This window comes from Podarcis erhardii, assembly GCF_964252035.2.
Source record: "Podarcis erhardii genome assembly, chromosome: 5".
Taxonomy (NCBI): Eukaryota; Metazoa; Chordata; class Lepidosauria; order Squamata; family Lacertidae; genus Podarcis; species Podarcis erhardii.
Window position 1 is genome coordinate 13,770,874 of NC_138509.1, and position 12,963 is coordinate 13,783,836.

General features: G+C 54.0%; 1 protein-coding gene across 9 annotated transcripts in view; it reads left to right on the forward strand.

The window, feature by feature from the left end:
* The first annotated feature begins 6,867 nt into the window (after positions 1-6,867).
* PAX2 (paired box 2) overlaps positions 6,868-12,963 on the forward strand; it is a 138,208-nt gene continuing 132,112 nt past the window's right edge. For 2 of the 9 annotated variants that reach the window (XM_081864355.1, XM_081864354.1), the window contains exons 1-4: positions 7,341-7,479; positions 10,933-11,101; positions 11,328-11,489; positions 12,372-12,569. In XM_081864355.1, the coding sequence (XP_081720481.1) occupies positions 7,437-7,479; positions 10,933-11,101; positions 11,328-11,489; positions 12,372-12,569 (572 nt within the window). In that variant the 5' untranslated portion in view covers positions 7,341-7,436. Of the gene's footprint in view, positions 7,480-10,932; positions 11,102-11,327; positions 11,490-12,371; positions 12,570-12,963 lie in introns of all 9 variants that reach the window. The other 7 variants (XM_081864353.1, XM_081864351.1, XM_081864357.1 and 4 more) reach the window with 7 other exon arrangements.

Here is a 12,963-nt window from a genome sequence, read left to right on the forward strand (position 1 = left end):
AGGGACTTAATGGGCAAGCGCCAGGGTTTTCGCTGAGCCGCAGCAGTTTCCACCTATGTCCCCGTTTTTATGGGTGCATTATAGTTAGGGGGTTATATAAATGTTTTTGTCTGTGATCACTGTAAATCCTAACATTTGCAAAAGGCCCCAAGGCAAGCCAACCTTGGACGGAGAGAGGGAGGGAGAGGACAGAGCTGGGGGGGGGGGAGAGGAAATCTCCCATTACTGCTGATTAAAAGGAGACTTTAATAAGCGCCTAATTCACTCATCGGGAGTTTTATGGAGAAATTAGAGAAGACAAAAATATCTCTGGCAGGGGTGGGGGCGGGAATCCCCGAGAAAGCCTGTTTCTGAGAGGGAAGCCAGGACAGAACCAAACCCCCCTCAAGCGCCTTAAGATCTAAGGCTGTCTAGGAGAACCAGGTAACGTCTCCTGCCCACCTTGCCCGCTGCCTTCCCAGCCGTTTTCGCCATCACCAAATAAAGGAATGGAGATGGGCATTTTCTAGGCGAGAGGGGCGAGGCCACCAAATTACAGCCGCCTTGCATTTGCGGGCTGCAGGGGGTGGGGGAGCTTGTCCGTCTGCGCCCAAAGCCTCGCCAAGCGGTTGTTTACCAAAAGCAAGCCTCCCCTCTCCTCACCCCAGTTCCCCGCACAAGGGGCTCGCTTGCTTCCCCATATTTGCAGCTCCTCTCCGGACGCCCACCTGCTTTCCTGATGCATGCAACTGCAAAGGACGTTGCTTGCAGCAAGCAAGCAAGGAAGGAAGCACTCGCGCATGGGTGCACCTTTTCCGCCTTGTTTGGAGGGGTGGGTGGGCGTTAGTTGCTGGGTTTAACCCTTGAGTTTAAACTCTGAGCTTAAACCCTGAGCTGGCCAGCCCCGCTGCAGAAAACACACACACTCCTGAGCTGGCCTCCCCCTTCTTTCCAGCCGAGGCTGTAAAAAGGTCTCCGGCTTGTCTGGGTTTTGTGGCCAACGCTCCGTTGTAAAGAGGAGAGGTTAAAGTGTCGGTTGCCGAATAAAGAGCGGCGCACGTGGGCTTCTTAGCTTTGAGGGCAAACAAATGTAGCAAAGGGGGGAAGAAAGAAAGGCTGGAGGGTGGGGGGAAGAGCCAGCAACAGCCGGAGCAGCAGGAGGCCCGCAAGACTCGCCCCCCCCTTCCCGCGCCTGCCTCTCCCTCCACCCTGTCCATTCATTTCCCCCTCTGCCCGGTGCCAAGGTGCCCACGCTAAGCCTAGCCTGACTGTATCCGTCAAGTCCCCCAGACATGGAACCCACCCAGGAGTCACAAAAGAGAAAGGGGTGGGGGGGGGAGAGGAGGGAAATGAGGGGGTCTTGGCTGGGAAAGAAGAAAGTAGCTTTAGGGGAAATGTGCCGTGGAGTGTGAAATTGCAGCCCATGGTGTTCCATATTGTACCAGAAGCTCTCTCTCTCTCTCAAAAAAAAAAGCCACGCCAACCCCTCCTCATCCTCCAACGTGACCACAGGGGCAAGGGGGGGGGGGAGAAGAGACGGAGGATCCGGGCACCGGGAGGGGTGGTGGGGAGAGAGACGGACCAGGAAGCGGAGGGCAGCGCCAAGTCTCCGCGGAGGGCCCGATCCACCACCAAGCAGCCTATTGCTTAAGCGCCCCGGAGTTGGGGAGTGGGCGCCTTCGGAGCAATGCACAGCAACTTCTCAACATTCAGCTCATCCAGGGCTTCTCTGTGTATTTGCTCCAGTGTTTCCACAAGCGGCAAGTGAGCTTTTTTTTAAAGCTCGGCATGCGGGACATATTAAATGTGCGGAAACGGAGCCCGGTTTAAATCCGCAACGGCTCCCTGTAGCTGCTGCTGCTGTTTTTAACTCTGATTACCCCTACCTGGCGCGCCGCGCATTTGGAGCGCGTGTGTGCCCGCTTGTGTGCAGCCCCTCTCCCATGAATGATAGTCTTATCTCATGCATATAAGATAATCGAGGCTTTCTCCCCTTAGATGACTGCCCAACGCCGTCTCCTTTTAGCAAGAAGAAATGAGCAAGAATTTGGGTTTATTGAATCAAACCGGGAACTGGAAAACGCGCGGTGTGCGTGTTTTGTAGACTAAACCCGTCCTGAAAGGGCAACAAGGTTTCTCTGCCTGTCAGTAAGGCCCGGTTTGGAGGCCGCCAGGACCTCGCCGCGGTAGAGGGAGCAGACGGAGTCCAATCTGGTTTGGCAGGAAATATTTGCGCCCCAAAGAAACGAGGAGGGAAATTGGTAGCAGTTACTTGTTAGTGGTGGCGGCCTGGTTTTGTATCCTCTAGCTTCAAGAAGGCAAGGAGGGTCGAGGTGCAAAAATACTATCTAGAGCTCCCTAGGTTAAGATAAACTTCATTGTTGTGCAGGCTCCCCGGGAGTGGATGAGGTCTCTGAGGTGACCTTCGGAGAGCCTCGGTGTGTTGCAGGGGCTCGGATGCGATCAATAGGTTTGACTTGATCAGCTAAGGAGCCGGGGGAGGAGAGGAGCTAATGAAGTAAATGCAAAGATCACTATCTCCTCCGCTACTCCTCCAAAAGTTTGTGGGTTGTTGGTTGTGTTTTGTTTTTTTTTTTCCTTCCAAATTTCCGCAGAGGAGCGGTCGCCTCTTTTGAAGTGTAAATGTCCCGAGTTGGGAGGTGAGCGATGAATAGCGGGGACAGGAGACCCTCTTTGAAAAAGGAGAAAGAAGATTCATTTAATGTAAAAATGGGGAGAAGCAGCCAAGCCTGACAGGCCGCGAGCGGGACTTGGGGAGTTTTCCCAAAGATAACAGAGGTGGGGAGAGAGGGGGTGGTGGAAGGGAGAGGAGGGGGGGGGTTCTTTATAGTTATTGAAATCCAGTCATTCCATCTGTTTGGGGAAGGAAGAAGGGGAAACGGTTTCAGGGATCCTACTTGAGGAACAACCAACCCCCCAACCCCCTCAGGCTGATAGGGATTGTTGTGTGGATTTGATTGTTGACAAAGCAATTCCTCCAGGAAGTCTTGCTCGGAGAGGGGCAGGGGCTGACACTTCGGACGTGCCGTGAGATTAGAGGCTCTCTCTAACAACTCTTTGGAAGCCCGGAGAGCACAACTGATATACCTACTCACAGATAAAGATGGCATCCGTAGCGATCTGTTTGTTTTCAGGGCCGTAAATATATACATATATAATGGTTCTCGCGCTGGGATGTTTTATAAGACCTACGGCTGCAATTAAAACAACGTTCTATATCCGATACTTCAATGGGATTTGGTTGCATCTGCGGCTCTGCACGACCTTCTTGCAGCCGCTTCGCTTCTCTCTTGTTGGGGAGCCCCTGGAGAAGGCAACGTGTGGACGCCCTTTCTCTAGGTTTGCATTTTTGCACCTGCCCACTTTCCACCCAAGCATTGGGCTCTGGGTGGGAGAGGCTTTTCTCCCTCCTCCTCCTGTATAACCTCGATAAGGAACAGGCCCTCCCCCGCTTCCACTGCCTCGTTCCCACAATCAGAACTATTGTCTCCTTAAATATAGGGTCAGCCTATAAACCTGCTCCAAGACAGAATGAACTCCCCTGTGCGCTAATGACGAAGCGGGGAGGGCGGCGAAGGCCTTGCGGGGAGAGGCAAACAATAGCCTCCTAGGAACAGATGTACCCCCGGGGGGGGGGGCTGCGAAGGAAAGAGCAGGGGGGGTTCCAAATGGGTCGGCTGGGCCTAAGTCACCGCTGTTGGTTGATGTCCGAAGTGGGGTTTATGGGTTGTGGACTCTGGGCCTGCTTCTTGCAGATGAAATATGTCTTCCATATGTCTGGAAGAAATAGCATGGAAATACCAGGAACTATCTTGTTTTATTTCCAGTAAAAAGGTGTGTGTGGATTCGGTATAATTTAAATAAATTCTCTGCGCCTTTTCTGGATCCCTTCCCGATACAGGCGGGCGTATGTGTGTGTGTAGCAACTCCAGGGAGGAGGGGGAGGGGAGAGATTAAGTTAAAATCCGGTTACTTTGAAACTTTTCCCTAGGTCTGGCGATGGAAGCTGCGCAGAAAGCAAACCGCGGAGCGCCATCTACAGGCGCAACCGGGAAAGGGGATTTCGCCGCCTTCCCCTTTCTCTGTATTCGTTCCGGATTTGCTTCAGAGCAAATCATGTTTTCCACCTGTATTCTGAGCAGGGTCCCAGGCACACTAGCACAGCCTACCTCTGCCATCACCCAGGCTCCAACTCCACCCTGGTCGGGAGCGGCAAGGGAGGCATTCCTTCTTTGATCTACAGCTTCGGCTGCTCTCCTCAAAGGAGTTGGAAAAAGTCTGAGGTGGGGGGAGGAAATTCAGTCTGGGATCGACGTGGAGTGGGGGGAGGCGAACAGCACAATATCCAACGGCTGGGAGGGGTGCAACAAAGGCCGTGGGGTGGCGAGGAGAGACAGCGTGCGTAATAAAATAATATATTGCATCGCCGGTACAAAAATTATAGGCGAACTCCAAAAAATATTATATTGGATATGGCCACAATTAACCAACGACTCCCACGGCCCAGTTATTCGAATTTTAAGCCTACTTATTCCCATCGATCACAAGAGCGTTGCGCACATATTAGAACTGCCCTCGAACCATTTCCTAGAATAGGCCCGTGGCAAACCGATCTCTGATCCAGTGGAGCAGAAGAACGAGAATTTGGCGCCGGCACTTTCTCTGCCGTGTGACGCGGGCGGCGTTTCACTGTTGGAGAGCCCTCAGAAAACCCGTCCAGCGATTTTGTTTTTGAAAAAGAATAATAATTTAAGCCGCCGAACACACAAGCGGGCCGAAAATGTCCAGAAAAATAAAGAGAGAGGCGCTTTTGTAAACACAGAGCTGGAAAAGAGACGAAGAGAAAAGGGAGAGAACATCAGCTTAAGTGCCAATTTGATTTATGAGATGGAGGAAAATATTTCATCAAGGAGATCCTTGGCTTAACTGGTTATTAAACAAAGAGGTTAGTTTGTGACAGATAAGCGGAGAGGTGGGAAGGATGGATCAAAGAAGGCAGAGGAAGACGGAGCGGCGCTTCGCCTAATGATACAAGCCGAGGAAGGCAACAAAAACCCGAGCTAATATTCACATCTGTCTGTTTATTAATCTCAGGTTGGTTCCCGACTCTCTTTCGTCAGTTTCCTGCGCGTGTTTTCTGATGCCACCTCTTTCAGTTTTTGCCAGTTTTTGAAATCCATATACTAATACATATCGTACAAAAAATAATAATAAAGAAAAATTAAAAGTTTAAAATGAAAACGGGAGAGGAAAAATAAGAGACAGGGTCATTAAGTCATAACACACACACGCGCGGTTTTATAATTCCGTTTCTAATGGAACAAAATGAAAATGCGGGCAGAGGTACAAAAATCTGGGACGTTTGAAACAAGCCCCACGAAGGCGGAAATACCCAACATATTTACTTGGAAGCAAGCCCCATTGGAATCAGTGGGGCTTGCCTCCGAGTAAACGTGGTTGGGACTGGAAAATGACTGACAGCTACCGCAAAAAAGTGTTTTCCATCTCCTCCCTATGCCAGATTTTTCTTACGCCAGAGTTCGAGGCGTTTTTAAACTGAATTCCCCGCAGGCCCTTCACACAGCTGGTTCACACGACCTTCCCGATGCACAGATTAATCCCCGGGACCTGGAGGGCCTCGTCCCCAATCGCTCAGGTCTGCGGGTGGGAGACTGGGGTGGACAAGTGCCTGCTGGCTTTGCTGGCCGCAGCCCCGACCTCCAGGCGACTCGAGGGGGAGCGCGCCGAGTTCCAGCGATTTAAGCCGAGGCCGCTTCGCTGCCCGGGCGGCCCCCGCGCCTCCAGATCCGACCCTTTCGCCTGCGTTTGACTGAGGGGCAAACCGGGAGGGAGGGCGCGCGCTTAGGCGCGCGCGCAAAAGTCGATCCTCGCCTTCGATTCGGCTCCAGCAGCTGAGATTTCTGGAGGCGGAAGGCCTCCCACATTAAAACAAATAATGGCGGCGGGGGAAGTGTTTTCGGGGGGGGGGGCACATTTACATCTACATCGGCAGGCTTCCAACGCGCGTAAAATACGAAAGTAGACCCCTTCATCATCCCATGGCGTGGGAGAGGGAAGAAAACAAAGCCGCGAGGACTCTCTGCGCCCGCGGACTTGCCAAGGTGCTACCCAACAGTTGATGCCCCCTGCGAGTTTCGTGGCCCTTCCCGGATCCCCCGATCGCCCAACCAACCAATCAACCACTCCGCGCCTTTCCTATACCTCGGCGGTTTTGGTCCTCTCCCCTCTCCCTGGTCTCCTGGATCTGCTCCCCTCCCCCGCGCCGGCACCCACACACAGATATATTTATTTGTTGGTACGTATTTTTTTGTATTTTTTTTGAGGGGGTGCGTTTTTCGCTTTGGCGGTGACAGAGCGCCGGACCTTCCTCGCCGGGTCTCCGGCGCTGCGTGTTGGCGAATCCGAGAGTGTTGGAATCTATTGCCTTTGTCTGACAAGCCATCCATCTCTCTCTCTCTCTCTCTCTCTCTCTCTCTCTCTCTCTCTCTCTCTCTGTGTGTGTGTGTGTGTGTGTGCGCGCCTGGCGAAAAAGGGAGGGCGAGAGCGAGAGGGGAGGGGGCGGAGGTGTGTGCGAGGGAGAGGGATAGCGAGAGAGAGAGTGTGTGTGTGTACGGAGAGGGGGGGAGTCCGGGGTGAGATCTGGAGGGGGGTTTGCCGCTTTTAGAGAGGCGCACACCGGCGACGGCAGCTCCATTCTCCAGGCAAAGCTCGTGGCAAGCACATCCCACCTTGTGCAAAAAAGAAAAAAAAAGGAGACAGGGGGGAGGAGAGAGAGAGAGAGGAGAGGGAGGGAGGCGACAAGGAAGGAGGGAGCGAGCGAGCGAGCCAGGGGGGAAAAAGTCTGGAAGGACCAGGAGGAGCCGGGTTTCCTCCTTCGCCCTCCGCCTAGGGAACCCGGAGCAGCGGAGTCAGAAGCAGATCTTCGACGGCGGAGAGAAGAAGCGCCTGCCTGGGTGACCCACCGGCCCATCGCTCCCGGATTTGCCTCCGTGCCGTCGAACGAACTTGGCAGAAGCGAACTCCGCGGCGCCGGCGACTTGGAGAGCCGAGCGCGACGCTGCTGCGCTGCGCCGGCCCGACGGGGCCCCCGCCATGCCGTGCACCTGTCCTTGCTCCGGGTGGGGATCGTGAGTGCCGCCGAGGAAGGAAAGTTCCCTTGGCCCTCCGCCGGCCCAGGACCGGCAGCGAGGGAAGAAGGGCGACCCGGGGGGCGGCGCCACCACCGCCGCCGCCGCTTCTGCTTCTCCATCTTCTGCTCCTCGTCCAGGCCGTCGCCCGGTCCCCGTCGGCGCGCCGAGCCGGCTCCCCGTCCGCTCCGCCGCGCCTCCGGCCCGATTCTCCCCCAAGTGCCGAAGTTGACTCTGCGCGGCGACACGGCGGCGTCAGCCGACTTCTTCCCCTTCCTCTGCCTCCCCATGGATATGCACTGCAAGGCAGACCCCTTCTCCGCGATGCACCGTGAGTACCGGCAGCAGCCCTCGGCGCCGCCGCCTCCTCCTCTCCTCTCCCTCCGCACCTGAGAGCCCTTTCCCCGCTTGCCATCTCCGTCGGCTGGAAGGTGAAGCAGGAAAAAGGCCGGGCAGCCGTGGCAGTCCTTCCACTTTCTAGTGGACTGCGGGGGGGGGGGCGCGGGGAGAGGTTTCAGAAGGGACCCCCTCACCCCACACTCCTGGCGACGCTGCTTAGCGGAGTGAAGGCCCCCAACTCCCTTTCCATAGAGCCAAATCTTTGAAATAGTTCGGAGGAGTTCTGGACTTTAAAAATGCAACCTAGGGCTTCAGTTAGGCAAGAGAAAAGCCCGTAGAATATAATGAAATTATAATTGGATAGGAACATAATATAGTATGCTTATAAGACGTCGGTATAAATCTATATACTGCCTTTCCCCTTAGATTTTACATTATCTGATTTGCAATTATTAAACGGGGGTCAGGAGCGGAAATGCCAGCCTTGGCGTAAGATGAGAGCGTTTCCTTTAAAATAAGGATTTTAAAGGCCTTTCCGTTCGATTCGCTTTGCCTTCTCTGAAGTTTTGTGCCTTGAGCTTTCAGTTTGCCACATTCCCCCCCCCCGCCGCCCCAAATCCTCGGCCTGTCTTTTAAATGCATCCATTTCTGACGCGGAGGGCCAGAGGATCCCGGAATTGTTTCTTTCTCAATCCATTTCAGGAGGAGCAAAACCCAGAAATCAACCTGGCTCTTTCTTCTTATTGTCGCGGCTCACCACCGCCTTGCCTAACACTTTTTATTTAAAAGGAAATTGCGGAGAAACAATTCTGTTTAAAGCAAAACAAAAAGCAACAACATTCAGTTGAAACCAGAGAGGGGAGACTGAGAGAGTCAGTAAATGAATAATTAACAGCAATCCCTAACTTTTGACATCCTTAACTTTCAAGCATATGCCCTACACAAAAATCTCGCTTAAAAAGACACAAAGGAGGGGAAAACAATGTGTTAGGAGTTAAAACGTATTTTGGGACCAGGAAATCGGGCGAAAAGGACCGATGTTCCAACCAATAAATACCTTTAAAAAAAAAAAAACCCGACCTTGTCTATATTTTTCGCATTTTTTGACATTTCGTGTCAATCACCTGCCTCTTATAAAAGCAAAACTGAAATGATTCCAGCTGCAGTTTGATGTAGGAATGTTTTAACAGGCCGAATCCCACATTAGGTATATCTAGAACCGTTTAAAATTAAACAACGCGGCTCATCGGAAGGTTTAATTCCCTCCTGCAAATGCGGGTTGTTGTTTTTTTGTTTCTTGGAAACGGGGTGAATTTCGTACCCCCACAACCTCTTCTGACTTGCTCCGGGTAGAAGCGTGCGCCATTCAACGAGCGCCCTGCGTTACAAAGGAACGGCCGGAGCACGAAAAGCGAGAAACAGCCGTAGAAAAATAAAGACAGGCTCTAAGCCCGAAGGAAGTGAATTCAGAACTTGGGCTGGTGTGTGGCTGGGGAGACGCAGGTGCAATAATCTGAATTATTAATCCCTTAATCTTTTTTGCATCTGTTGCCTTTTAATACTCTGTAATGCGAGTTATCAAAGGTGCCCTGAATTATTCAGGAATGAGGTGCTGCAGAAATTGCCTGCTTGGTAACTTTAGAGGCAACATCTGCAGAAGGTGACCCAGACAAATGAAGGAAACAAACAGATACAGAGAGAGAAAGAGAGGCCGGTCAACGCCATTCCACCTGCAAAAATAAAAAAATAAAGGGAGACAGTGAAAAGTGTGCGGTGGATGCTCAGGAGGTTGGGGGGCCGGGGCGGTTGCAGGAAGACGACTTGAAATCCCCTCTTAATTTCACGAAAACAAAGCCGTGGCAGTGGTTGGGGAGCGGCGGCGTGGAGTGCATTTCTGTGCAACCTCCCCGCCAATAAATAGGATGTAAACGGGCTTTAGAAGCTGCTCCTAGCTGAGCATCCTGGAAGGAGGTGAAAAAACTCTATTTGCGAGAAAGGACTGGGATCGATCGCAGGGGCAATGAGAGTTTCCACTAAGTTCAGAGCCAATAAGTCAGTGTCACTGAGTACCGAGGAGGGTGGGAGCTCGGCAAAAATACAAACAGATCATTTTTCAGTAAGCCTGGGGAGGAAAAAAACCCAAAGACTTAAGATCTCTCTGTTTTTCCTTTCCTTCCTACCTCGCCCAGGCAGCAGCAAAGGTTAGGTCCGTTGTGTGCGAGTTAAATGCAGCGCGAGAGAAACGCTCTATTCACCTTGTGGGTGTAATCACTCCAGGGACCTTTTGACACTTAACATCGCTCCGGTACCTATTCCAGTTAAACACCGGATAGGGGGCTTCAAGCAACTCCCTAGTCCACGGCAGGTTCCGCCTGGGCTGGAGCGCCCGAAAGGGAAATATTTCGGCTTAAGTGAGTTGCGGATCGAGGCGCAAGGGAGAAGGGACCGCGGGGAAAGGCTAATAAACAACAACGCGGGGGGGGGGGGATTCTCTTAGAGCCTTTTGGCGCTGTCCAAAACATCCAAACCCCCACAGATTATTGTGGCAGGCGCTGGATTAAAATCTGCTCGGTGAAATTCCTGCTTCGAGGACAGCAGGGATAGACTCCTGCCCCGCTGGATTTAGCTAAATTATAAATTATTAGACTGCTGCAAAGGCAGCTCGGGTCTGGGAGATTGTCTGAGACGGGGAGGATAAAGAGGAATATATAAAAAGATAGGTGGCTTAAATAAAATAAAATCAAAGCGCACCCGAAACTGGTGTAAATTATTATTCCCCTGAAAAATAATTCCGTATAATGGGAGAAATTATGCCGAAAAGCAAATAAAGAAAAAGGAAAGATATAAAATGTTAGTGAGGGGGGAGAAGAAAAGAGACGGACTCCTTCGTTCTATTTTTATACCAGCGTCTATGTAACAAATTTAGCAATCATTTTGCTATGAAACAATTGAGCGGTCCCTCAGAAAGAAGCAGGATTTCGCCCGTGTCAGAGGATCGAGCCCGGCCTGTTTGGAAACTTGGACAGAGCCGAGTGGAAATATAAATTGAGGGAAGAAAAGAGAGAGAAAAGGAGGGGAGAATTTGAGGAGACCTTCCTCCTGAGCAGAGATTTTGGTTTCCGGTAGGAACGGCCAGGTCAATCACCTGCCACCCTCCCTAGGGTGGGAAAGACCCTAAAAAAACCCCAGGGGAGCACCCAGCCCCGTTGGGCTCCAGGAGAAGGCTCCCTTCCCCGCGCGGGGGTCGAATCCTGCCTGCCTGCCTGCCTGCCTGCCTTCCCACCCCACCCCTTCCCCTGTCATTGGCGACTTGTCCGGCTTAACTGCCCCGACTAATGTTTTTCTCCCTTTCCCCTCCTTTCCCTCCCCTCTCCTGCCCTCCCTTCCCCACCCCCGGTGTGCGTGGGTCTTCGCTGGTGTGTGCGTGTTTCTTCTCTCTCCCCAGCAGGGCACGGGGGTGTCAACCAGCTCGGGGGGGTGTTTGTGAACGGCAGGCCGCTGCCGGACGTGGTGAGGCAAAGGATCGTGGAGCTGGCTCACCAGGGGGTGCGACCCTGCGACATCTCCCGGCAGCTGCGGGTCAGCCACGGCTGCGTCAGCAAGATTCTGGGCAGGTAAGGCCCGGGCGCGCGTGGGGAGGGCAAGCGCCGCCAGGGGCGGGGAGGGGGAGAGAGAGAGAGGCGCCTCGGCTGCCCCTTGGCACAGTCTCGGTGTGGACCTGGAAGCGGAGCCCTGGACCCCGGGGGCGAAGGGAGGCCCGGCTCGTCGGCGCTGCGCACCCGCCACCCAGCACCCACGCTCCTCTCTTGCTTTCTTTTGTCTGGCACTATCTTAAAACAGGGACCTGCTGTGGGTTCGGAAAGAGGGGGAAAAGCCCACCAAGCAAAGAAACAAAGCGATTGCAACCCAATTTGCTGTGAGACCAACCTGCAAGTCTCCCCTCCCCGCCTCCTCCTCCTCCCAGCTAAGACAGGCCGGGCCCTACTTTCTCTCCACCCCCAGGTCAGCAGGAACCAGCAGGCCGGCAGGCTGCCTCTCTCTCTCTCTCTTCTTCTCCTCTCTCTCTCTTTTTCTTCCTTCTCTCCCCCCCTCCGCCAAGTAGATGTCACCGCCCTACAGCAGAGCTCAGCTCAGAGGGGGAGTGGGGAGAAGACGGGGGGGGGGGAGCTGAGCCGAGTGCATGCCAGGGAGGGGGCTGGAGGGGGGTCCAAAAAAATGTAGATTTTCCACTATCACCCCGCTTTCTTTGCAAAGGATTTGCAAAGGGATTAGCAATTGCCCGGCGAAGGGCAGAGAGAGAGAGAGAAAGAGAAAGAGAGAGAGAGACAGAGAGAGAGAGAGAGAGGAAAAAAGATGCGTCTGGGTTTTTTAGGGGGTGGGGGAGACCCGGGACCAAGCGCTGGGGAGGAAATCGGAGTCGAGGAAATCCCCCTTCAAAAAAGCAACTCTCAGTTTTCCCCTCCCCCACGGTTAAGTGTGTCTAGCTAACTTCTCCTGGTTGTAGGTGGGCATGGGCAGGGGGGAGGGGGGAGTGTTGTGGCCAGGGTGCCCCCGGCCTCTGCATCGTCCTGCCCCGCCGAACCAGGCGTTACGCGCGCCAAGGGCCTGTGGAAAATGGGGGGGGGGATGTTTCCGAGGGCTGACTCCAGGCAAGGCGGACCCTGCAGCCCCAGGAGGACAGCCCCAGGACGGGATGCGAGAGTGGGGTTTCCCTTGCAGATCCTCGCAGGGGTGGGGCGGGAATGCGGGGTCCAAAAAAATCGCCTCCCCAACCCGTTGGTTTGTGTGCACGTGTTCGGGAGCGGCGGTGGGCGCGGGGTGCGTGGATGGAGGCTTCCCTGCAAGCTCGGGGGCTCAGCTTTGAACCTCGCTCTGCGCTTGCAGGTACTACGAGACGGGGAGCATCAAGCCGGGCGTGATCGGAGGCTCTAAGCCCAAAGTGGCGACCCCCAAAGTAGTGGATAAAATCGCCGAGTACAAGAGGCAAAACCCCACCATGTTCGCTTGGGAGATCCGGGACCGGCTACTGGCCGAGGGCATCTGCGACAACGACACCGTCCCCAGCGTGTCCTCCATCAACCGGTGAGTCGCACACACCAGCGCCTCCTGCGCCCCCCCCCAGCCTCTGAGCGCCACCGGGTTGCTTTCCTGGCGGGACACCCAGCCCGCCTTCTCCCCCCACCCCGCCCTTGTCCCTAGAGGCCCTGAAGGCCCCTGCCCACCCCAACAGACGCTTCCTCTCTTCTTCTCTGAGTCCTCTCTCTCTGTGTGCCTGCCTCTCCCTCGCTCACACTTCGTCTGAAAGGACAAAAAAAGAGGTCTCCATCCTAACTCATGGAGCCACTCCAGTTTCCGGGCGCGCGTGCGAGCTTCTGGACCGCTTCTGTATCTGCTTTAGGGCGTGCCCGTGGGGCTCCGACGGCTTGTCTTGGTTCGCCGGGGCAGATTTTCGAAAGGAGATGGTTATGGGGCTAAC